Raw genomic sequence first — 23,582 nt, forward strand, 5'->3', positions numbered from 1 at the left:
CCTATAATGCTGGCAAAGCATCATGGAAGGTGTAGTCCAAAACATCTGCAGTGCCGAAGGTTGCCTATGCCTGCCCTACCCTATTCTTTGTTCTGTATCCATTTTTGTCTTTTATTTTCTTGAAAATAAAAACTTTGAATTTTTACTTTGAAAAAGAAAAAAAAAAACATTTCCCTTAATACAGTGCCATAGTTGGTACTGTATCCATATACACAGTCCATATACAAACACACACACACACACACACAGACTGCTGAGTCCATACACAGACTGCTGAGTCCATACACACACAAAAGCTTCCTCACTAGCAGACACACACACACTACTGAGTCCATACACACAGACACAGACTGCTGAGTCCATACACACAGACACAGACTGCTGAGTCCATACACACAGACACAGACTGCTGAGTCCATACACACAGACACAGACTGCTGAGTCCATACACACAGACACAGACTGCTGAGTCCATACACAAAGACTGCTGAGTCCATACACAAAGACTGCTGAGTCCATACACACACACACTGCTGAGTCCATACACACAGACACAGACTGCTGAGTCCATACACACAGACACAGACTGCTGAGTCCATACACACACACAGACTGCTGAGCCCATACACACACACAGACTGCTGAGTCCATACACACACACAGACTGCTGAGTCCATACACACACACAGACTGCTGAAACCACACATACACAAGCTTCCTCACTAGCAGACACACACACACACAAGCATTTCAAGCCTACCTGTCACTGGAGGCTGTTGCTGGGCAGTCAGACAGCCATCTTCCGGACTTCCCAACAGCAGCATGGTCTGCTGCTTAACGATGGGGGCGGGGCTTATGTGCGAGAGCCTGTGCCACTGAGCCTGTCAGTGCCCCAGCATCTCTCCACAGACAGCACCCAGCACTGCATTTCCTTGGACTGTTTAGTGGACATGCCCCTACTCTCGGTATAGCAAGTATGGGCATTCAGGAGATTTTAATCTCCCTTATGCTATTATGGAGGTCATATCGACCCCCATAGAGTGAGGGAGGACATGGGGGGCTTATGAAGTGGTGGGGAGCACTGCTCCCTGACGCTTCTATCTTTACTTATTACAAGGAGGGAGCTGCGCGCCGGTAGCTCCCTCCTCGTAATAAACTGAACGAACAAACGAACACTGATACTCAGTGTTTGTTTGTTCGTCTGACAATGCTATTCATTCGTCTTTCTGACGATTGAATGAATAGATGAAATTCCCGTTCGCATGCCCAAGAGTTTAACTGGGCATGTGCGGGAATCTCACATTCTGTCTAGTGTGGACAGATGACGTGTCCCACAGGGACTTCCTCTACCCACACAAAGATGGCGGCGCCCTGAATATAGATCGGGGCATTTAGATGTAGTGGAGGCGGGAGGGGGGGTTAAAACAAAAAATAAAAAACGGGATTCAGCCATGACAGTGCCGCTTTAAAAAGGCAGAAACACATCTGCCACCTGGAGCTTCTACAAACAAAGGAGTAGTCTGAGTTGCTACCTCCTTTGCTGCTGTATAGGATCCATCCAGCTTGTGCAGGGGCGTATTAGCCGCGAGGCAAACAAGGCATTTGCCTTGGGCGGCATTTTCCAGGGGGCGGCAAAAAAAGCCGCCCCCAAATGCCCAAGGCAATGTCTTGTTAGCCTTGTGGCTAACAGACATGCCGGCGGGCTGCTGGGCGATCGGGCGGCACTGCCTGGCGGGCGGCCGGCGAGGGAGCACTTCCCCTGAGCTGTCTGCTCAGCTCCCTCGCCAGCCGCAGAGTGAGGCTGGGAGGCGGAGCCGGAATATGACGTCATATTCCGGCTCCCAGCCTCACTCTGAGGCGCGCGAGGGAGCTGAGCAGACAGCTCAGGGGAAGTGCTCCCTCGCCGGCCGGCCGCCCGCCAGGCAGTGCCGCCCGATCGCCCAGCAGCCACTGGACCACCAGGGAGGAAGAGACACCCCCCCTCCCCAGCATTCCCAAAGGTAAGGAGGCTGGGGGGGGTGTTAAATAAAAATAAAAATGTGTTAAAAATAAATTTTAAAAAAATGTGTTAATGTGGGTGGGTGAGTGTGTGTCTGTGTCTGTTAGTGTCTGTGTCTGTTAGTGTGTGTGTGTGTCAGTGTTTGTGTCTGTTAGTGTGTGTGTGTGTGTCTGTTAGTGTTCGTGTCTGTTAGTGTCTGTTAGTGTGTGTTTGCCTGTGAGTGTGTGTGTGTATGTTAGTTTGTGTCTGCTAGTGAGTGAGTGTGTTTGTCTGTTAGTGAGTGTGAGTGTGTCTGTTAGTGTGTGTGTGTTTCTGTTAGCGAGTGTGTGTGTGTATTTAGAATGCGGGGCGGGGGGAAAGGTTGGGTGGGGGTGGCGCGGGGGGAGGGGGGGGGCGCCTGAGTTTTGCCCTGCCTAGGGCAGCAAAAAAACAGGATACACCACTGAGCTTGTGGATGCTTTGTATAACCGTATAGCCACTGTATGGCTGGAATTCCTTTATAAAGCAATGCCATTGATCCTTTGCTTTTTTTGGCCTTCATCCAACTAATAAATGGCTTACTGATTGCATAGCTTCAATAAAATGAGATACAAAAATCAGCTACAGTTAAAACTGCTTTATGTGTAAGATTAGAATACTATAATATAACCAGTGTTATTTAAACAGAGTTATAAAGTACACAGTCACAAAGTTCATGGGCTTCAGATACTGACATGGTATAGTTATATCAGGCTCATCACTGGAGAGCAGGTCATAAAAAGATATGGAGTGTATATAAATGCTTGCAAGGTCCCATCTGGCTTCTTCATATTATTCCAAATTGTAGTGAATTTAAAACCAAATTGCTAAATGTAGACTAAAACAGCAGAGTTTAAGAAATCAGCTCATTTTTCCTTGATTTTTCAATGCTATTCTTAAATCTCTACATTTAGGTTTTTAGTTAATAAATCTATATTTTTATCTCCTTAGTTATACCAAATGAAAACCTCTAAATGCGCCATTTTAAATTATAGGGTCCAATTTCCACACCAAGAGCACTAAGGACTCAATTTTATTATTTTGGATAATTGTTTTAAATTATTACCATCTATTAAAGAAACTTTTCAAATGATTTCTCTATAAAAGCCAATGGTGTGTTCTGTAGACAAATATTTTGAAAAGCTTGAGCAAAATGCTTAATTTTAAAGCTGCACGGTCAGTTGAATGGTCCTTGCGATTTTTAAAGGGTTACTCCAGCCCTTTAGGTAAATATGCTTTCAATATTCCAATGCCCTATTGGGCACTGCCAATAGGCCCCACCCTTAAGGTATAGAGTAAAAGATTTTAAACTTACCTCTAACCCAGCGCCAGGCGAAGCACCTAGCGCCGAACTTGCTTTTCTATTTAATTCTTTATTTTTTCAGTGCAAGAGTGGTACAGGTAGTACTGAGGTGCCCCGAAAGCAATCCCCAGGCAATTCCTCGCTTAACATGCGGGGCATAGAAGTAACAGGCACAGTTTTATATTTTAGACAAGCTTGGTTAAGTAGATTTACACCGATTATATTAGTAAAGGTAACATGCTAAGATTTAAAGAAGACAGGCTGTCAGCATAGTTTTAAAATATGAGAGTCATGCGAGGCAAACGTTTCAAGACTTTAGATACAGGCTATCTATAATTAGGAGAACTCACTGAGTGTTATTACTGTCAGATTATCTGGAATGAACAGAGATATATCTAAGCTGTAATGAAGCCTACGTGTATACAGACTGTGGAAGGCGTGATATATACCAGTAGCTGCATTAAATGGGTATGCATATTTTATCTCGTTGAATATGACATTTCCTTTCATATCATGTATATGCTGACTGCTGATGCTAAAGTTGTGTGTGCTAGTTATTAAGCTCTTCTTGAGCTGACTAATGTGGCCGAAAATTCACATTGTGCAGAGTATCACGCAAAGGGTTAAGTTAGGCAGTATATAGCTTTTACAACTACAAGTGATTCTCCTAAGCTAGGCAGCCAGCTTTTTGTATAATACAAGAAAGTCATATATGCCTTATGTCGTGTTGGTCTCGAGGCTGTGGTGTTCCACGGGTTCCAGGGCCTGATGTACATGGTGCCGGTTCCCACGTCTGGCAGAGGCTTGCGTTCTGATGATACCGTGTGGGTGGTTGTGCCTGAAGCATGTTTGTAGATTTACCCGGTGTTGCTTCTTGCCGGATATGGCTACGCCTGTGTGGTTTCCAGACATGCTCTCCCAAATGCGGAGCTGAGTGGTGGCAGGTAAGTCTCAGAGTGTCATAAATAGCCCAGCACATCTGAAGCTGTTCAAAGGGGGCTGCCGGTTTATCCTGGAGGGAATCCAGGGATGTTACCTGGGTCTGTGGCACCGGCACCCTGTTGTGGTCGTCTCGCCCCGCCATTACGCATGTGTCTGCGTGTTGTCGGCCACCTTAATACCGCACTTCACTGCTGGGCTGGTGCTTGGGCCTTGCGGTTTGTGCGTCTGTCGCCCGTGGGGACTGGGATAACCCCCCCAGTCCAAGGGGGGGGGGGGAATAGGACCGGATCCGCCGCAGTTTAAGGTGCCTCTCGAGTCACGTTGGGCAGGATAGTGGGGCAGCAGTCGTCTGCCCCACTCACCGCCGGATAGGGTCCCGCCTGAGTTAGCGGTAATCTCTCCCCCGAGGGACTAAAAATCCCTGAGCAAGCCTCTCCTCGGGTCCGGTGGCTCGTGGTCCTTGGCGGTCGCGGCTGTGGGTCTTAGATTTGGTATCCATCTGGTTTGTAAGTTTAATATGTGGAGAGTTGCAGGAGCCGTTCTTTTCTGCGACCGTCCATCTTGGCGGCCCGGCCCCGCCCCCAAACTTGCTTTTCTCATAGTGAAATCTGTAATTGGACCGTTCCTATGGCTCAGAGTGCATGGTTTTGAAGGTAGGGAGAGAGTGCAGGGAGAAGGGAAAGATCTTCAATAAAATAAAATAAAAAAAATATCAGTGAAGGAAGGTGGAAGGGGGGGAGGGGGATTGTTCTTCCCTTGCGGGCATGTTGTGCTTGCTAATAGATGTAAATTATGCACAGAAATGACATTAGGCTGCCAAAGTCTTGTGCCAGTGGTGTAAATAATTCCTGGCACAAATGTGCAGTGTGGTCATGGTGGTTGGAGTAACTGTTTAACAAAGAGCTCCAAATCCGATAAGCCGACATATATGTTGGTATCAGAGGAGTAGGAGAGTAGGTGAACAGGTATACTTACCAGACGCTGTCCCTTCACAAATATAGCTCTTGGTGTATTCATTTGCAAGGAGACATCAAATGTGCATGAGCTCAAGTGAGAAAGGCCAAACATTGCCACTGATTTGGAATAAAGTGTCTGCATGGTCCTTTGTTTTAACAGTGTGACGTCACTAGGAAACTACAGGCACAATAACCCCTTCAACAAGATGACATGATTATGGTGCCTAGAGTATTCCTTTAAGGAACCTGGTCACATAACATTAGTTCTGTGCCTACCTATATCCCTGTTGGTGCTTTGAGGATCTAGGTATGTACAGGTTTCAAGCTGTCTGATGAGATGTATGCACTTCTGAAAGTGAGCATGAAAATTACCAAGGCTGAATATGACATCAACATGTATTTTATGCCTCAGCCTCTGGGTATGACATAATGCAACCTAGTGGCCTTACCACAAAATGGAAGGCAGCGATTGGCTTTTGCTGTGACCATCTCAAGGATTGTAAAGCCCACCAAGAAAATATCATCGTTTCTCATGAGCCAGTCCAGTACTAAGCAGGCTGGACATTGATATTTTGACATCTTGAAGATCTGGGTATGTACGGATTTCAAGCTGACTGAGATGTAGTATGCATCTCTGAAAGCAAGCATTGACAAGATTGAATACATGATTTCAATGGTTATTTCCCTCGTGTGGAAACCGGCTGCAAGACAGATAAGGGTCTGACTGCAGGAAAGACCAGATAGGGGTCTTTTATGGGTTAGCCTGAAAATACTAAGATCCTAGTCTCCATGCATATTCATTTTTGCTACATTGCCGTGTGACTAAAGCTGGGCTATGCAGTCAGCCCATTGCCAATCACCATTAGTGATTTGGCAGGGAGAGGGAAAAAAATAATTTTGTGACAGCATGATTGGTACAGCCCATTCCTGATCAGATATTAGTCTGTCCCCAACACTTTCAAAGTAGCATTAGAAAATTTAAAGGGAAACTTTTTTTTTTTTGCAGAATTTAGAATTAAATGGACACTGTAGACATTAGAACCACTATAGCTTAAAGAGAAACTCCACTGTCGAATAAACCACTGTTTAGAAGATATATCCTCAATACAAATATGCATGCATTTAGTTATACATTTTTTCGTTGGGGTTATATCGGAAAACGGCTTTAAAAAGCTGCCATTCTCTTGTCCGCTGTCTTTGCAAGCCTTCCTTTTCTTCCCAAGGCAAGACTTAATGAAGTGGTCTGGGTGCCAGGTCCAGCTAGGATTAACCCTTTTTTCTGTAAACAGTAGTTTCAGAGAAACTGCTTTGTTTACCTGTGGGTTAATCCAGCCTCTAGTGCATGGGTCATCAACCTGGTCCCTACCGCCCACTAGTGGGCGTTTCAGGATTCCAGATGGGCAGTAGGGACTTTCTAATTTTGAGAGACCGGGCGGACGGGTGCGAGCCGGTGGTACCCCATGCGACCGGGTACCGCCATCACCATTTGCGGCTCCGGCGGCAAACCGCTGGGGCCACATATTGGGGGTTCCATCGGGTGGCCCATGCTGTCAGGGCCACCCGATGGATGTGGATTGTAAGTGGGCCCGGTCAGCGCTGGGCGCTTTAACAGCGCGACCGGGCCCCCCTGTGATTACATCACCGAGCTGGGAGGAAGTGACTGCACGTCACTCCTCCCAGCTAACACTGAGAGCCGCGCGGGAGGAAGACCAGGGAGTTAGAGTGGGAACTCTGATTCCCATCCAACTGAGCCACCACTAGACCCTAGGTAAAGTCACCCTCCTGCACCTAAAAGGTAGGAAACAGGAGGGTGACTAAAATACTTTGTTTGTGTATGTGTCTTTGTATGTATGTCTTATGTGTGTCTGTATATGTATGTGTGCCTGTATGTGTATGTATGTATGTATGTGTGCATGTATGTATGTATGTGTGTGTGTGCCTGTCTGTTATAGTGGGCTATAGTAAGTAATAGTAAGTGGGATACCTAGCTCAGCCATTCTACTGGGCATTGCTATAAGGAAGGTTAAAAAAAAAAAAAAAAAAGGTGGGGAGGGGAATTGAGGAGGGGAGCTGACGCACAGATGAGAAATTATATTATGCGCAGAGAAGTCGTCTGAATATCACCGAAAGAGGAGACCTTCGTTTGTTCCTTACGAAAATCGATCCAGATATCAAATATTTAGTCTTGCAGCATCAACCTCAAGGATCTCATTAATCACTAGTAAACATAATTTCAATTTACTTTATTGTTTTCTCATTAAACTTTATAAAGTTAAAAACATTATAAACATGCATTAAGTAGAAATAAAAAAATAAATGTACGTACATTTATTTATTTTTTTAAAACACCCTCCTTTCTAAAAAATATTCCGCACTTGCGCGAAAACTGGTGGGCGGGAAGGAAATTTTTTCAACCAAAAAGATGTATTAGTGGGCGGTAGCTAGAAAAAGGTTGACTACCACTGCTCTAGTGGCTGTCTCATTGACAGCCGCTAGAGGGCTTCCGCGCTTCTCACTGTGATTTTCACAGTGAGAAGATGCCAGCGTCCATAGGAAAGCATTGATAATGCTTTCCTATGGACTGGCTGAATGCGCGCGCGCGGCTCTTGCCGCACATGCGCATTCAGCCAGTGACTGAAGAAGAGGGAGGAGAGGAGGAGGAGAGCTCCCCACACGGCGCTGGAGAAAGAGGTAAGTTTAACCCCTTCCTCCCCCTAGAGCCCGGTGGGAGTGGGACCCTGAGGGTGGGGGCACCCTCAGGGCACTATAGTGTCAGGGCACTATAGTGGTCCTTTAACCCCTTAAGGACCAAACTTCTGGAATAAAAGGGAATCATGACATGTCACACATGGCATGTGTCCTTAAGGGGTTAAGGGAAAAACTGACAACAGTTTCAATGAGATACTCAATGACCCACACTCAAGCTGAGTGACACAGACACTTTCACTGACCCATATGTACGCACGTACACACACATTTAGTGAACTTTACACACACTAACAGATCCATACAATCAAACAAAAACAGACATACACACCATTCCATCAGTTGTCCAGTGCCCCTAATGGGTCAACGGTGGATCTGCTCTGCATTTTGTGCCTCGGCCTTTGGGTATGACACCATGCACCCTATTGGCCTTCCGCAAAAAGAAAGGCAGTGGTTGGCAGTGCTCCTTGAACATTGCCTTACTCAGCCACTTTTGTTTCTTTGAACTTTTGCTGAGGTCAGTTCTAGGCTTGTACAGCCCACCTGGAAATTTCACGGTTTCTCATAGGCCAGTCCAGTCCTAGGCATAGGGCTGGAGAGGGAGATTTATTATTTTTTTTATCTCCCTTCTGGCACTTACAGAGTGAGCCCCTTAACTGCCACCCTTTGTACTGGGTACTTTGCAGCCTCAGCTCTCTGCACCTAGGTGATGGAATTATCACTTTAACATTATCAATGTTCATTTCATAAAACATGGATGACAATGACTGCCTAAGAGTGGTAGGAGATGGTTAACCCCTTAACCCCTTAAGACCGCAGCCAAATGTACAAGTTGTGAACAGAACAAAACGTAAACAAAACCTGGCATTTGCGCTATATGTCTGTCCAACCGTAATTCACCTATTTCATATTAAATGCACCCCCCTTTATTATATATCATTTTATTCAGGGGAAACAGGGCTTTCATTTAACATCAAATATTTAGGTATGGAACTATTTAATATAAAAAAAATGTAAAAAAATGGGAGAAAATAAGAATTTTTTACATTTTTTTAGTTCTACGTGACATTTTAACTGTGGATGTCAAAATACTGTTTGCTTTTACTGCAATACAATACACATATTTGTATTCAGCGATGTCTCACGTGTAAAACAGTACCCCCTATGTACAGGTTTTATGGTGTTTTGGGAAGTTACAGGGTCAAATATAGCGTGTTACATTTGAAATTGAAATTCACCAGATTGGTTACGTTGCCTTTGAGACTGTATAGTAGCCCAGGAATGAAATTTACACCCATAATGGCATACCATTTGCAATAGTAGACAACCCCAGGTATTGCAAATGGGGTATGTCCAGTCTTTTTTTAGTAGCCATTTGGTCACAAACACTGACCAAAGTTAGCGTTAGTATTTGTTGGTGTGTGAAAAATGCAAAAATGCCAATTTTGGCCAGTGTTTGTGACTAAGTGGCTACTAAAAAAGACTGGACATACCCCATTTGCAATACCTTGGGTTGTCTACTATTGCAAATAGTATGCCATCATAGGGGTAATTTTCATTCTTCGGCTACCATAGGGTCACAAAGGCAACGTAAGCAATCTGGCGAATTTTAAATGTGAAAAAAATGAAACACAAGCCTTATATTTGACGCTGTAACTTTTGAAAACACCATAAAACCTGTACATGAGAGGTACTGTTGTACTCGGGAGACTTCGCTGAACACAAATATTTGTGTTTCAAAACAGTAAAAAGTATTGCAGCAATAATATCGTCCGTGTAAGTGCTGTTTGTGCGTGAAAAATGCAAAAAACGTCACTTACTGGCGATATCATCGTTGTAATACATTTTACTGTTTTGAAACACTAATATTTGTGTTCAGCGAAGTCTCCCGAGTAAAACAGTACCCCCCATGTACAGGTTTTATGGTGTCTTGGAAAGTTATAGGGTTAAATATAGAGGGAAATGGGTGCTGAAGGGTCTCAGATAACAAACGAACTCCGAGACCCCCAGCAACCCCTGGAAATAAATGTAGCCTAATTGGACAAATGCAAAATATAAATGCTACTGGCTAAAGTGCCCAAAACAGAGGAGGAAGTATTCCAGCTCCAGTAAATAAAGTATATACACAAAGTCTGATCCCTACTAGCCCAGCAAGGCTGAAGTACGGTACAAATGCACTGACATCAAAGTGCAGAGGTATACAGGGGATACTAAACATAGAAAATAATAAACATACTTTAATGAGGAAATCTAGATGAAAGTATCCATACCCCAACTGACCCTAAAACCCTGCAATCCTCAAATGCCAAAAAAATTAGCATACAAAAAGCTGGAACTTAAACCCAGACCTCTGTTACAAGGTATAGGTCCCCAGCCCCCCTTCCGGTGTGCAAGAGTCTTAAAAATAGGGACTCAACGAAAATACCTGTGCACAGGGGTCCTGCAGGACAAAAGAGGAGATAAAGCAGTATAGGGAGAGAGGAAAGTATAGGAGAGTCAAAAATCAGTGACAAATGCACCGATAGTAAAATTATTGTTATTATTATAAAGCCTCTCTCCCTGGTAATCTTGCTAGACAGACATAGTAGGGAAATAAAAGGAAAATGAAAAAAATCAAACGAAGTGGTTCAGAGCATCATCAAGGTGCTCCACACCCAAAGTGTCTAAAAGGTGCCCATGTGAAGACAGGAAAGTGACATTAGCAAAACGCCCGACGCGCGTTTCGGTGCTTAGGTACTGCACCTTCGTCAGGGACTAACTGGATGGGATAACTAACCTCCCTTAAGTATGCTAGGTGCCAGGAGTACCCAGACTCCTGTATCCAATTACAGAAGTGCTCGACAAAATACCTCAGGTGCTGCAGAGTTACCTCAATCAGATCGGATAAACGAGGGAATCCAAATCAGGTGAGTATGTCACGTGACCGCTATTTCACCCGAGCGGATTGGTGTCCTAATGGGGCTATCGGATTGGGTACCTCCCACGTGGGGCCCATCCAATAGTCGCATAGTGGATACAAAGAAGACACTCCCCTTGGGCGGATACCCAATAGTGCCGTTCCTAACCGGTTCAAGACTACTAAACCGGGTCGGAATAATTCCCAAAGTATCTCAACCAAAAGTGTAGTGAGTGACACTTATGATCGTAAAGCTATGTAAATGCCGAAACCTACATGTCTACACTGTGGATGTATTCCTCCTTAATGAGTGGTATCATCCAGGGTAATACTAGCTCCTATAGCTCTCAGGCAGCCATCTAGTGATGACTAGGGACGGCATCAGAACGCCCACCTAGGTGTAAAAGGTCGCCCAGTATGTTTTCCCAAATGGGAATAGTATATGGATACATCTAGGGTCTCTTATAACCCCTATGGCTCTCAGGCAGCTATCCAGTACACACAAAATCGAAAGAAAGTAGGCACGACATCTAATGTTTATGGATGTGCAAATGCCCGATATACAGTCCAATGGGTAAACAGTAATAACACCATATAGTCCATCTAGTGATGACTAAAGGCGGCATCAGAACGCCCACCTAAATGTAAAAGGTCGCCCAGTCTGTTTATCCCAAATGGGAATAGTAAATAGATACATCTAGGGTCTCTTATAACCCCTATGGCTCTCAGGCAGCCATCCAGTACAAGCAAAAATAGAAAGATGGTAGGAACGGCATCTAGAGTTTATGGATGTGCAGGTGCCCGATGTAGAGTCCAGTGGGTAAACAATATAATCCTAGAACCCGGGCTAAGTAAACCTCTAGTAGGGCATTATATGTATCCCATTGTCTATAAGGAACTGAGGCACATTCAAGGTTCATTGCCATTGCAGACGATAACTGTTTAGAACGGCTTTAATGTATAGAGGATGTGGTAACCCATTAAAGGGTGTACTTCCATACGCAACCAGTTGAGGTAAAGGGTGAAGGGTAGCCTGGCACTGCAATACTAGTTGGGGGCAGGGCCAACAGCGTTAGGTCAATAAAGAATCCAAAAGTGCTGTACATACATATAAGAGTGAATGAGGCGTAATAGAGATTTTTTTTAACATATTTACAAATTTACAAAAGGGACTATATGGTTCAATCTGAGATAAAGGATGTATATGAAAAGCCCTCATTGAGACCAAGGGGTGAGAGTGTCTTGAGTTTATAAATCCAAAAACTCTCTCTTTGTAAGAGTTTTTTGTCAAGGTCTCCACCCCTTGGTCCCAGTGTAACCTTTTCCAGGCCACAGAACCTGATCCCATCTGGAGACCCCCTGTGGTGTAATTTGAGATGTTTAGAGACTGGTGTATCTGTCAGTCTCCTGGGGTTCACTGAATTAACGTGTTCCCTTATTCTCAATTTAAACATCCGGGAGGTTTTGCCAACATAAAGTTTTTTACATGAGCATGTAAGTAGATAGACTACGCCTTTCGTTTGGCAGTTAAAAGTTTTTAACCTTAAACTCCTGAGAATAGGAGGAGTCTGTGAAAGTTTTTGATGGGCGACGTATAAAATGGCAGGCCTTACATCTACCACACTGGTATGTACCTACCACTGGGGATTTTAACCAGGTGGAGTTTTGAGGGGTGTTCTTGAGATGACTGGGGACTAAAAGGTCCTTCAAATTACGCCCCCTTCTGGCGGTGACCGATGCATGGGGAGTGATAACTTTATGTACATGGGGATCCTGATGCAACAGGGGCCAGAATCTTTCTAAGATCTTAAGTATTTGGTTCCAGCCAGCATCATAATTCCCAATGCATCTGATCACTTCCTGTGATGATTTACGGTTAGTGTCCTCTAGAAGTAGGTCCTTACGATCTACAAGTAAAGCACGTTTATATGCATACTTAATGCATCGATTAGGGTACCCTTTCTGTTTGAACTGGCTCCGAAGGGTCTTGGCCTTCAGTTTGAAATCCTCCAAATTGGAGCAATTTCGTCGGAGCCGTAGGTATTGGCCTATAGGTATACCTTTTTTAAGGGGTGGGGGGTGGTGACTCTCCCAGTTAAGCAGATTGTTAGTTGCTGTCGGTTTTCGGAATAACGTGGATTTGAGGTAACCATCCTCTGTCAATGTGATGGTAACATCCAAAAAATTTATTTTATTCCCCCCCACTTCACTTGTTAATTTCAAATTAATGTCGTTAACGTTCAAGATCGTCACGAATTCATGGAAGAGGTCAATGGTGTCCGTCCAGATCAACAGGACGTCATCAATGTATCTCTTCCAGATTTTGATGTGTTTGGTATACTTTTGCATATGCACACTAAACACCATGGTTCTCTCCCACCAACCTAGATAGAGATTGGCATATGAGGGGGCACATGCCGTCCCCATAGCTGTCCCTCTTATCTGATGGTAAAATTTACCCTGGAACATGAAAAAATTATGGGTCAAAATGAATTCCATTAGGTCATGTACCAGGCAATTATGTGGGGGAGAGGAACCAGGTTGTTCATCCAAGAGAGCCTGCATATGCTTGAGACCTACTCTATGTGGGATAGAGCTATAGAGGCTCTCAACGTCAAGGCTACACAGGATGGCGGCCCCCCGTGATCTTAATTTCCCCAATAATGTTCAAAGCATCTTTTAAGAAGTGCCTTAAAACCCATCTCTTTAGTAAAGCTTATGGCCTCCAAGACTAACCAATACCTCACATACCTGTCTCTTGCCCTCTCCTAAAGGGCAGTCCACCTTATTTGATTGCAAATTCCTGTCCTAATGTGTTTTACACCCCACCTCCTATAGAATGTAAGCTCGATCGAGCAGGGTCCTCTTCAACCTATTGTTCCTGTAAGTTTATTTGTAATTGTCCTATTTATAGTTAAATCCCCTTCTTAATATTGTAAAGCGCTACGGAATCTGTTGGCGCTATATAAATTGCAATAATAATAATAATAATAAAGTGTGCTTGGTATCTTTCAGGTAGGGTGGAAGAGCAACGACTAGTTTTCGTAGAATCTGGTCTACATAAAGACTAGTGTTCTGGGTGAGGTTCCCCCTACCCGAGACAATTGGCCTCCCACTTAGATCAGGTTTTTGTTTGTGTATTTTTGGGAGAGCGTAAAATGTCGCTGTTGTGGGTTTTTTTGTCAGAATGAAGTTGAATTCATCTTTAGAAATTAAAGATGAAGTTAAAGGACCACTCTAGTGCCAGGAAAACATACTCGTTTTCCTGGCACTAGAGAACCCTGAGGGTGCCCCCACCCTCAGGGACCCCCTCCCGCCGGGCTCTGGAGAGAGGAAGGGGTTAAACTTACCTCTTTTTCCAGCGCCGGGCGGGGAGCTTTCCTCCTCCTCTCCATCTTGATCGCGACGTCATCGGCTGAATGCGCATACGCGGCAGGAGCCGCGCTCGCATTCAGCCGGTCGCATAGGAAAGCATTTACAATGCTTTCCTATGGACGCTTGCGTGCTCTCACTGTGATTTTCACAGTGAGAAGCACGCAAGCGCCTCTAGCGGCTGTCAATGAGACAGCCACTAGAGGATTTGGAGGCTGGATTAACCCTCATTATAAACATAGCAGTTTCTCTGAAACTGCTATGTTTATAAAAAAAAGGGTTAATCCTAGAGGTACCTGGCACCCAGACCACTTCATTAAGCTGAAGTCGTCTGGGTGCCTAGAGTGGTCCTTTAAGGCCGTATCAAGAATGTTTTTGAGTTCTGCTAGATACTTCCTAGTGGGATCACAGGGGAGTATTTCATGTGTATCTTTGTCCTGTATGAGGTTATGTACCATTGACACATAATCCATTTTGTTCAGGATCACCGTGTTGCCCCCTTTATCTGATGGTTTAACCCCTTAAGGACCAAACTTCTGGAATAAAAGGGAATCATGACATGTCAGACACGTCATGTGTCCTTAAGGGGTTAAAGATCACCTTGTCCAATGTTTGCAGATGTTTAAGTGATATCTGTTCCTGTAAGGTAATGTTACTAGCAGGTTGGACTTGGAGTTCTTTAAACTTAACTTGTCTATTTCCTCACACGTCAGCTCAACAAATAAATCAATATATTTGAATTCCGCTAGGTGTGGGGTGAAAAGACTTTTCCTTCTCAATTGGGTAAATGGGGGTTGTGAGCTTGTTAGTATGTCATTACAGGAGAGAAGCTCGACCAGGGTGTCTAAAAGGTCCATATCTGAGGCTTGAAGGCCCAAGTTTTTGGCTCTTTTTTCATCGCGAAGGCGGTGAAATTTATGTAGAGCCAATTTCCTCGCAAAGAGGTGTATATCCTTCGTCCAGTTAAATTTATCAAATTTAGATACTGGAACGAAGGATAAACCTCGTTGTAAGAGTTGTAATTCAGGATTAGTAGGTATATACGAGGAAAGGTTGATAATCTGGTTTGCTATGGGAGTATTGGTTAATATCGTTTCTTTCTGAACCTTTGAGAAGGTCTGCCCCTCCCCCGTCTTTGGGAGATCGTGTTGTCCTCCATGAACGGGTTCCCTAAAAAAGTCACCCCCCTTTTAAGGATACTTCTGGTGTTATATTCATGGGGTGCCTGTGTGCTTTCCTTACTAGATTCAGAATCGGAACCACTCGTTTCGTATTCTGAAGTCGAGATCGGTTCAGAGAACTCCTCCTTTTTTTATTATTTCTCCTATATACATTCCCATTTTTAAAATCCTGATTGTCCCTTAGAAACTTAGAATGCTTGCGAATCTTTATATTTTGTTGGTATTTATCAAGATTATTTTTAAGCTTCGTTTCTAAGAGTTCAAAGTTGGATTCGTTCTTAAATTTTTCAATCTTGTCAATCTGTTCATCTACCTCTTTATTGATAGTTAACAATCTTTTCGATTCAAATTTACAAAGGATTTCCATGAATCTATTTGAGCAAATACCCGCTGCCTCTTCCCACTCTTTAATAAACTCCTCTTCCTCAATATGTGATGCTGGGATATTTTGTACCCTCAGACCCCTTGGGATAAGTTGTTTTTTAAGATAATTTTCTAGGGACGCGATCTCCCAACCTGTTTTGATTTGTTGTTGAAATAGGTTTGTCAATCTATTGAAAGAAGAGAGAATGTCATCACTAGTGGAGGTATAGCTTAACTCTTGGTCTGAAAAAACTTGATCAGTATCCTTACACCATACGTCCCTTTTGGATTTATCAAACAGAAAACTCGCCATCATACAACTCTAAGCGGTACTATGGTATTGAAACCAAATAGCAAAAAAAAGAAAAAACAGGAGGCAGGTAGCGAGGTACAGACCGAAAAACTAGACCCAACCGGGACAGTCACAGTCCGACCGCGCTATCCTGTGTACCGCAAGGAGACTCCAGGGGTCTCCAGGGGCTTAACCCCTAAACAAGTTAATGACAAAACAGAGGGAAATGGGTGCTGAAGGGTCTCAGATAAAAACGAACTCCGAGACCCCCAGCAACCCCTGGAAATAAATGTAGCCTAATTGGACAAATGCAAAATATAAATGCTACTGGCTAAAGTGCCCAAAACAGAGGAGGAAGTATTCCAGCTCCAGTAAATAAAGTATATACACAAAGTCTGATCCCTACTAGCCCAGCAAGGCTGAAGTACGGTACAAATGCACTGACATCAAAGTGCAGAGGTATACAGGGGATACTAAACATAGAAAATAATAAACATACTTTAATGAGGAAATCTAGATGAAAGTATCCATACCCCAACTGACCCTAAAACCCTGCAATCCTCAAATGCCAAATAAATTAGCATAAAAAAAGCTGGAACTTAAACCCAGACCTCTGTTACAAGGTATAGGTCCCCAGCCCCCCTTCCGGTGTGCAGGAGTCTTAAAAATAGGGACTCAACGAAAATACCTGTGCACAGGGGTCCTGCAGGACAAAAGAGGAGATAAAGCAGTATAGGGAGAGAGGAAAGTATAGGAGAGTCAAAAATCAGTGACAAATGCACTGATAGTAAAATTATTGTTATTATTATGAACCGGTTAGGAACGGCACTATTGGGTATCCGCCCAAGGGGAGTGTCTTCTTTGTATCCACTGTGCGACTATTGGATGGGCCCCACGTGGGAGGTACCCAATCCGATAGCCCCATTAGGACACCAATCCGCTCGGGTGAAATAGCGTCCGATCTGATTGAGGTAACTCTGCAGCACCTGAGGTATTTTGTCGAGCACTTCTGTAATTGGATACAGGAGTCTGGGTACTCCTGGCACCTAGCATACTTAAGGGAGGTTAGTTATCCCATCCAGTTAGTCCCTGACGAAGGTGCAGTACCTAAGCACCGAAACGCGTGTCGGGCGTTTTGCTAATGTCACTTTGCTGTCTTCACATGGGCACCTTTTAGACACTTTGGGTGTGGAGCACCTTGATGATGCTCTGAACCACTTCGTTTGATTTTTTTCATTTTCCTTTTATTTCCCTACTATGTCTGTCTAGCAAGATTACCAGGGAGAGAGACTTTATAATAATAACAATAATTTTACTATCAGTGCATTTGTCACTGATTTTTGACTCTCCTATACTTTCCTCTCTCCCTATACTGCTTTATCTCCTCTTTTGTCCTGCAGGACCCCTGTGCACAGGTATTTTCGTTGAGTCCCTATTTTTAAGACTCTTGCACACCGGAAGGGGGGCTGGGGACCTATACCTTGTAACAGAGGTCTGGGTTTAAGTTACAGCTTTTTGTATGCTAATTTTTTTGGCATTTGAGGATTGCAGGGTTTTAGGGTCAGTTGGGGTATGGATACTTTCATCTAGATTTCCTCATTAAAGTATGTTTATTATTTTCTATGTTTGGTATCCCCTGTATACCTCTGCACTTTGATGTCAGTGCATTTGTACCGTACTTCAGCCTTGCTGGGCTAGTAGGGATCAGACTTTGTGTATATACACTTCATTTACTGGAGCTGGACTACTTACTGTTTTGGGCACTTTAGCCAGTAGCATTTATATTTTGCATTTGTCCAATTAGGCTACATTTATTTCCAGGGGTTGCTGGGGGTCTCGGAGTTCTTTTTTATCTGAGACCCTTCAGCACCCATTTCCCTCTGTTTTGTCATTAACTTGTTTAGAGGTTAAGCCCCTGGAGACCCCTGGAGTCTCCTTGCGGTACACAGGATAGCGCGGTCGGACTGTGACTGTCCCGGTTGGGTCTAGTTTTTCGGTCTGTACCTCGCTACCTGCCTCCTGTTTTTTCAGGGTTAAATATAGTGCTAGCAAATTAAATTCCCTATACTTTCGGCATGGGTTGTCAGGCAGGTCCCTCTAATTGTAATTAATTAGGATACCTAATTATGTAAAAATATTACACAAATGTGTAGAATATATATATATATATAATTTTTTTAAATATTTGTATTTATTTATAGTGATATATACGTATATATTTATGTATATAGATATATTATTTCGTTCTACGTGTATTTTGATGTATATATATTAATATCACAATACAGTTAGAACGAAATAAAACACATCTATATATTTTTTAATAATTTTTTTTATTATTTTTTTAATTTTATTTTTTTACGTATTTACATTTTTTTTTTTATATGATATATAAATATATATATAACAATAATTATATATATATATTTAATCAGTATCAGTCTACGTGTAATTTGAGATATATAATTATATATATATTAAAGGGAAACTCCAGTGCCAGGAAAACAATCCGTTTTCCTGGCACTGGAGGGTCGCTCTCCCTCCCACCCCCCAATCCCCGGTTACTGAAGGGGTGAAAACCCCTTCAGTCACTTACCTCAGGCAGAGACATGTCCCACATCGCTGCCTGCTCCTCCCCCGCCGCTCCACCTTCTTCCTCCGTCGGCCGGTGGGCAAGACTGATCCCGCCCACCGGCCGAGGAGTCCCAATGCGCATGCGCGGCAATGCCGCACATGCGCATTGGCGCACCCCATAGGAAAGCATTGAAAATGAATTTCAATGCTTCCCTATGGGGAATAGAGCGACACTGGAGCTCCTCACACAGCGTGAGGACGTCCAGCGACGATCTAGCACAGATAATCTGTGCTAGGGACCAGGAAGTTCCCTCTAGTGGCTGTCTAGTAGACAGCCACTAGGGGAGGACTTAACCCTGCAAGGTAATTATTGCAGTTTATAAAAAACTGCAATAACTACACTTGCAGGGTTAAGGGTAGTGGGAGTTGGCACCCAGACCACTCCAATGAGCAGAAGTGGTCTGGGTGCCTGGAGTGTCCCTTTAATATTAAAATACACCTAGAAAGTGTATGTGTGTGTATATGTATATGTATGATCTAAGTATATAATTATTATTTTTTATACTTATTTTAACAGTTTTTTGTTTGATTTCCAGCCAGCAGGGGGACTGTCATTACAGTTAGTCCCCCTGCTGGCATTGCTACAGCCAGCTATGCTGGCCATGTGATTGTGAGGTCCTCGCAAGGACCTCACTCTCACATGGCTGGGGGGGCTGAAGAGGACTGAGGTGCCGCGGGGGGCTCCCTGGGAGTCCCCCCAGCCGCGATCGCCGGCGACCGGGTAAGTAACAAAAAACCGGAGGGCGTATAATTACGCCCGGCGGCGTTTAGAGCCGCTTAACCCCTTAAGGACCAAACTTCTGGAATAAAATGGAATCATGACATGTCACACATGTCATGTGTCCTTAAGGGGTTAAAAAAGGACGTAATTGTACGCCCTCCGGTCTTAAGGGGATAAAGGGACATTATAGTCACCAAAACAACTTTAGCTTAATGAAACAATTTTGGTGTATAGATCATGTCCCTACAGTCTCACTGTTCAATTATCTGCCATTTCAGAGTTAAATCACTGTTTATGCACCCCTAGTCACACCTCCCTGCCTGTGACTTGCACAGCCTTCCTAAAGACTTCCTGTAGAGAGTCATCTAATGTTTACACTTCCTTTACTGCAAATTCTGTTTAATTTAGAATTCCTTATCTCATACTCTGTTAATAGCTTACTAGACCCTGCAGGAGTCTCCTGTATGTACTTAACGTTCAATTTTCAGAGCAGGAGATGCAAACTTTTAAAGTAAGATACATCTGATCGAAAACGAGACCATTTTGTTTTCATGCAGGCTGTGTCAGTCACAGCTAGGGGAGGTTTAGCCAGGGCAGCATCAACAGAAACAAAAGTGATTTAACTCCTAAATGGCAGTGAATTGAGCAGTGAAACATCAGAGGCATGATCTATATACCCAAACTGCTTCATTAAGCCACAGTTGCTTTGGTAACTGTCCCTTTAACACCCCTAGTCTAGTTTCTGAAAGCAGGCCTATTGGTCCTTTAATATTGCAAATGAAAATCTTAATAGCAAAATCAAGGCCAAGCTGTGACTATAATGCAGTTGGAGAGTTTTTACAGAGAGTTTTTACTTTGCCTAAATATTACCATTTGGATTTCAATGTGATGCTATTCTGAATTTAGTGATTAACCCTTATCGCAAATGTGCTAAAAAAAAAAAAAACTGTACTTAAAATGCAATAAGAAAAAAAAAGAAGAAAGAAAAAAAAAAACACACCAAATTTGTCTCAGGGAAAAAAAAGGCTCAGTAACTAAGGGCAATTACAGGGAAAATGTTGCCAATATTTATTAGGGAAAGTACCATTTAATTACCATACACAAACTAGTTTGTTATGTTATGCATCCTCCTATACAATCGGGACTATCATTATTCTTCTGATCAGTTTTTTTTGTTTAACAATTTCTCACCTCGCCGTTTCGAATTTTTTCTGCCAAATCCGACGCAGAAGTCAAGAGCAACGGATCGGTTGGAGGATCCGGCCTGGGGTACTTTCGACTGAAGACGGAAAAGCAGCGGATCAGCAGAATGAGAAGTCGAGACGCTCCACGCAATGTGTAAGATAGAACACTGCGGAAAAGCTGCATATTGCAAGTGTACAAAGAAAAATATAAAATATATATGACACGCAGGGACGATCAGTGAAGATTAATACCGCGTCAAAATGTCACTTTTGTTTCATATACGCGCTACCATGAAACCACTTGCTCGGTCCAACCTAGAGATGTAATCAATAAAAATGAAAAAGTCATGTAAACATGGTATGGTCTTTGGCCCGGATATTGTATGTAACAATCTAGTGGTAAAGCTTTCGACACAACTGTAAGGGGTGTGGCAGCAAGGTCGCACTAGTAAGGCTATCTATACGTGATAAAATAAATAGGACAGATAGAGTGTGCGGTTTGTTATCTGTCCTGGAAAACTTCCTAATAAAGAAACGCAGGACTTAGGATTTATATTATGAGAAAACATGCCGGCGCCTCCCTACTTATTACAATACAGGAAGGGCAAAGCACACGTGGGAGGGATTTATCGTATGCGTTCTGCGTATACTGGATGAGTTCTATGCTGTGTGAGGTATTGCTGGTGTTTTGAGCGTTCGGTGGGAACTTGGGATTTGCAGCTATGAAATAAGTGGAAATCCAGCCATAGCTCTCAAATAATACACATTTTCTATATATGCTTTTTGCTCACTTCCTGATATGCTGGTCAAGACCCCATCCTAAAAGATATTCTCGGCCAAGAATGCTGAAAGTTACACCTGTGCATAGTGACAATTTTTACATTTGAAGTTGTTACTAAAATTAGGCTAGTTGGATTAATGGTGTTTAGGGTTATAAATAGCACAAAACATTGATACCTAATAGGGTTGGGACAGTCAATTAACCCCGTAAAGGGTCACTATAGGCACCCAGGCCACTTCAGCTCATTGAAGTAGTCTGGGCGCAGTACCCTTAACCCTGGAAAGGTAATTTATTGCATTTTTCTTTAACTCCTCCTCTACTGGCTGTCTAGACAGCCATTAGAGGGACTTCCGTACCGTTAGGCGACTTTTGGTCGCCTGATGCTGGACATCCTCACGCTGTGCATGATGGTTGTGGATCTGCTCCGAAAGTAGACCTGATCTCTTGCGCATGCTCGCTAGCGCATCCTCACTTACAAACCAATTATTTTTACGACCAGGTTGTAAGAACGGAACCACGTCGGCAAGTGAGGAGTGTATGTATACACTAAAGTCAAGTGACCTAATGGCTCTTTCCTTCTGAGTGTATAACATCAATTGTTTATTTTCTACACTATTATTTTCTATTTTTTTTCTCTTCTGACAGTAACCAACCATATTCTGTGTATTAAGGTACATTATATATTCACTCATTATGTGTTTTAGTGACAGAAGAGGTACAAAATGTGAGCTATATCTCTGTTCACGCAGAATTCACCTCTTTCATATTAAGTGCACACAGACTTATAGATCATTTTGTTCAGAAGAAACAGGGCTTTCATTGCACATCACATATTTATATATGGAATATAATTTAATACTGTTAGCTTTTACTGCAATAAAACACATATTTGTGTTCACAAGTTCAATAGTACCCCACATGCAGGGGTGTATTAGCCACGAGGCAAACAAGGCATTTGCCTTGGGCGGCATTTTCCAGGGGGCGGCAAAAAACGCCGCCCCCAAATGCCCAAGGCAAATGTCTTGTTAGCCTTGCGGCTAACAGACATGCTGGGCTGGTTGCTGGTTGCTGGGCGGCCGGCGAGGGAGCTCTTCCCCTGAGCTCTCTGCTCAGCTCCCTCGCGCGCCGCCCGCAGAGTGAGACTGGGAGCCGGAATATGATGTCATATTCCGGCTCCGCCTCCCAGCCTCACTCTGCGGGCGGCGCCCGAGGGAGCTGAGCAGAGAGCTCAGGGGAAGAGCTCCCTCGCCGGCCGCCCAGCCTGCCCGCCAGTTCCGTCCTGCAGCCACTTGACCACCAGGGAATTGGAGAACCCCCCCACCCCCAGCATTCCCAAAGGTAGGGGGGAGGGGGAGTAAATAAAAAAAAAATGTGTTAATGTGAGTGTGTGTGTGTGTCTCTGACTGTGTGTGTCTGATAGTGTGTGTGTGTCTGTTAGTGTGTGTGTGTGTCTGTTAGTGTGTGTGTCTGACTGTGTGTGTCTGACTGTGTGTCTGACTGTGTGTCCGACAGTGTGTGTCTGACTGTGTGTGTCTGACTGTGTGTCCGACAGTGTGTGTCTGTTAGTGTGTGTGTCTGTTAGTGTGTGTGTGTGTGTGTCCGACTGTGTGTGTTTGTTAGTGTGTGTGTCTCACTGTGTGTGTCTGTTAGTGTGTGTGTCAGACTGTGTGTGTTTGTTAGTGTGTGTGTCTCACTGTGTGTGTCTGTTAGTGTGTGTGTCAGACTGTGTGTGTTTGTTAGTGTGTGTGTCTCACTGTGTGTGTCTGTTAGTGTGTGTGTGTCCGACTGTGTGTGTTTGTTAGTGTGTGTGTCTGACTGTGTGTGTTTGTTAGTGTGTGTGTGTGTGTGTGTGTCCGACTGTTTGTGTTTGTTAGTGTGTGTTTCCGACTGTGTGTGTTTGTTAGTGTGTGTGTCTCACTGTGTGTGTCTGTTAGTGTGTGTGTGTCCAACTGTGTGTGTTTGTTAGTGTGTGTGTCTGACTGTGTGTGTTTGTTAGTGTGTGTGTGTGTGTGTGTGTCCGACTGTGTGTGTTTGTTAGTGTGTGTTTCCGACTGTGTGTGTTTGTTAGTGTGTGTGTCTCACTGTGTGTGTCTGTTAGTGTGTGTGTGTCCGACTGTGTGTGTTTGTTAGTGTGTGTGTCCGACTGTGACTGTGTGTGTCCGACTGTGTGTGTCCGACTGTGTGTGTCTGTTAGCTAGTGTATGCGTATCTGTCAGTGAATGTGTGTGTATTTA

General features: G+C 43.7%; 1 protein-coding gene across 1 annotated transcript in view; it reads right to left on the reverse strand.

The window, feature by feature from the left end:
• Positions 1–21,143, reverse strand: part of FAAH2 (fatty acid amide hydrolase 2) — a 178,502-nt gene extending 157,359 nt beyond the window's left edge. The window contains exon 1 of the mRNA XM_063432421.1: positions 20,575–21,143. Within this exon, the coding sequence (XP_063288491.1) occupies positions 20,575–20,751 (177 nt within the window). The 5' untranslated portion in view covers positions 20,752–21,143. The remainder of the gene's footprint in view (positions 1–20,574) is intronic.
• Positions 21,144–23,582: the final 2,439 nt, after the last annotated feature.

Source organism: Pelobates fuscus, chromosome 9, assembly GCF_036172605.1.
Source record: "Pelobates fuscus isolate aPelFus1 chromosome 9, aPelFus1.pri, whole genome shotgun sequence".
Lineage (NCBI taxonomy): Eukaryota > Metazoa > Chordata > Amphibia > Anura > Pelobatidae > Pelobates > Pelobates fuscus.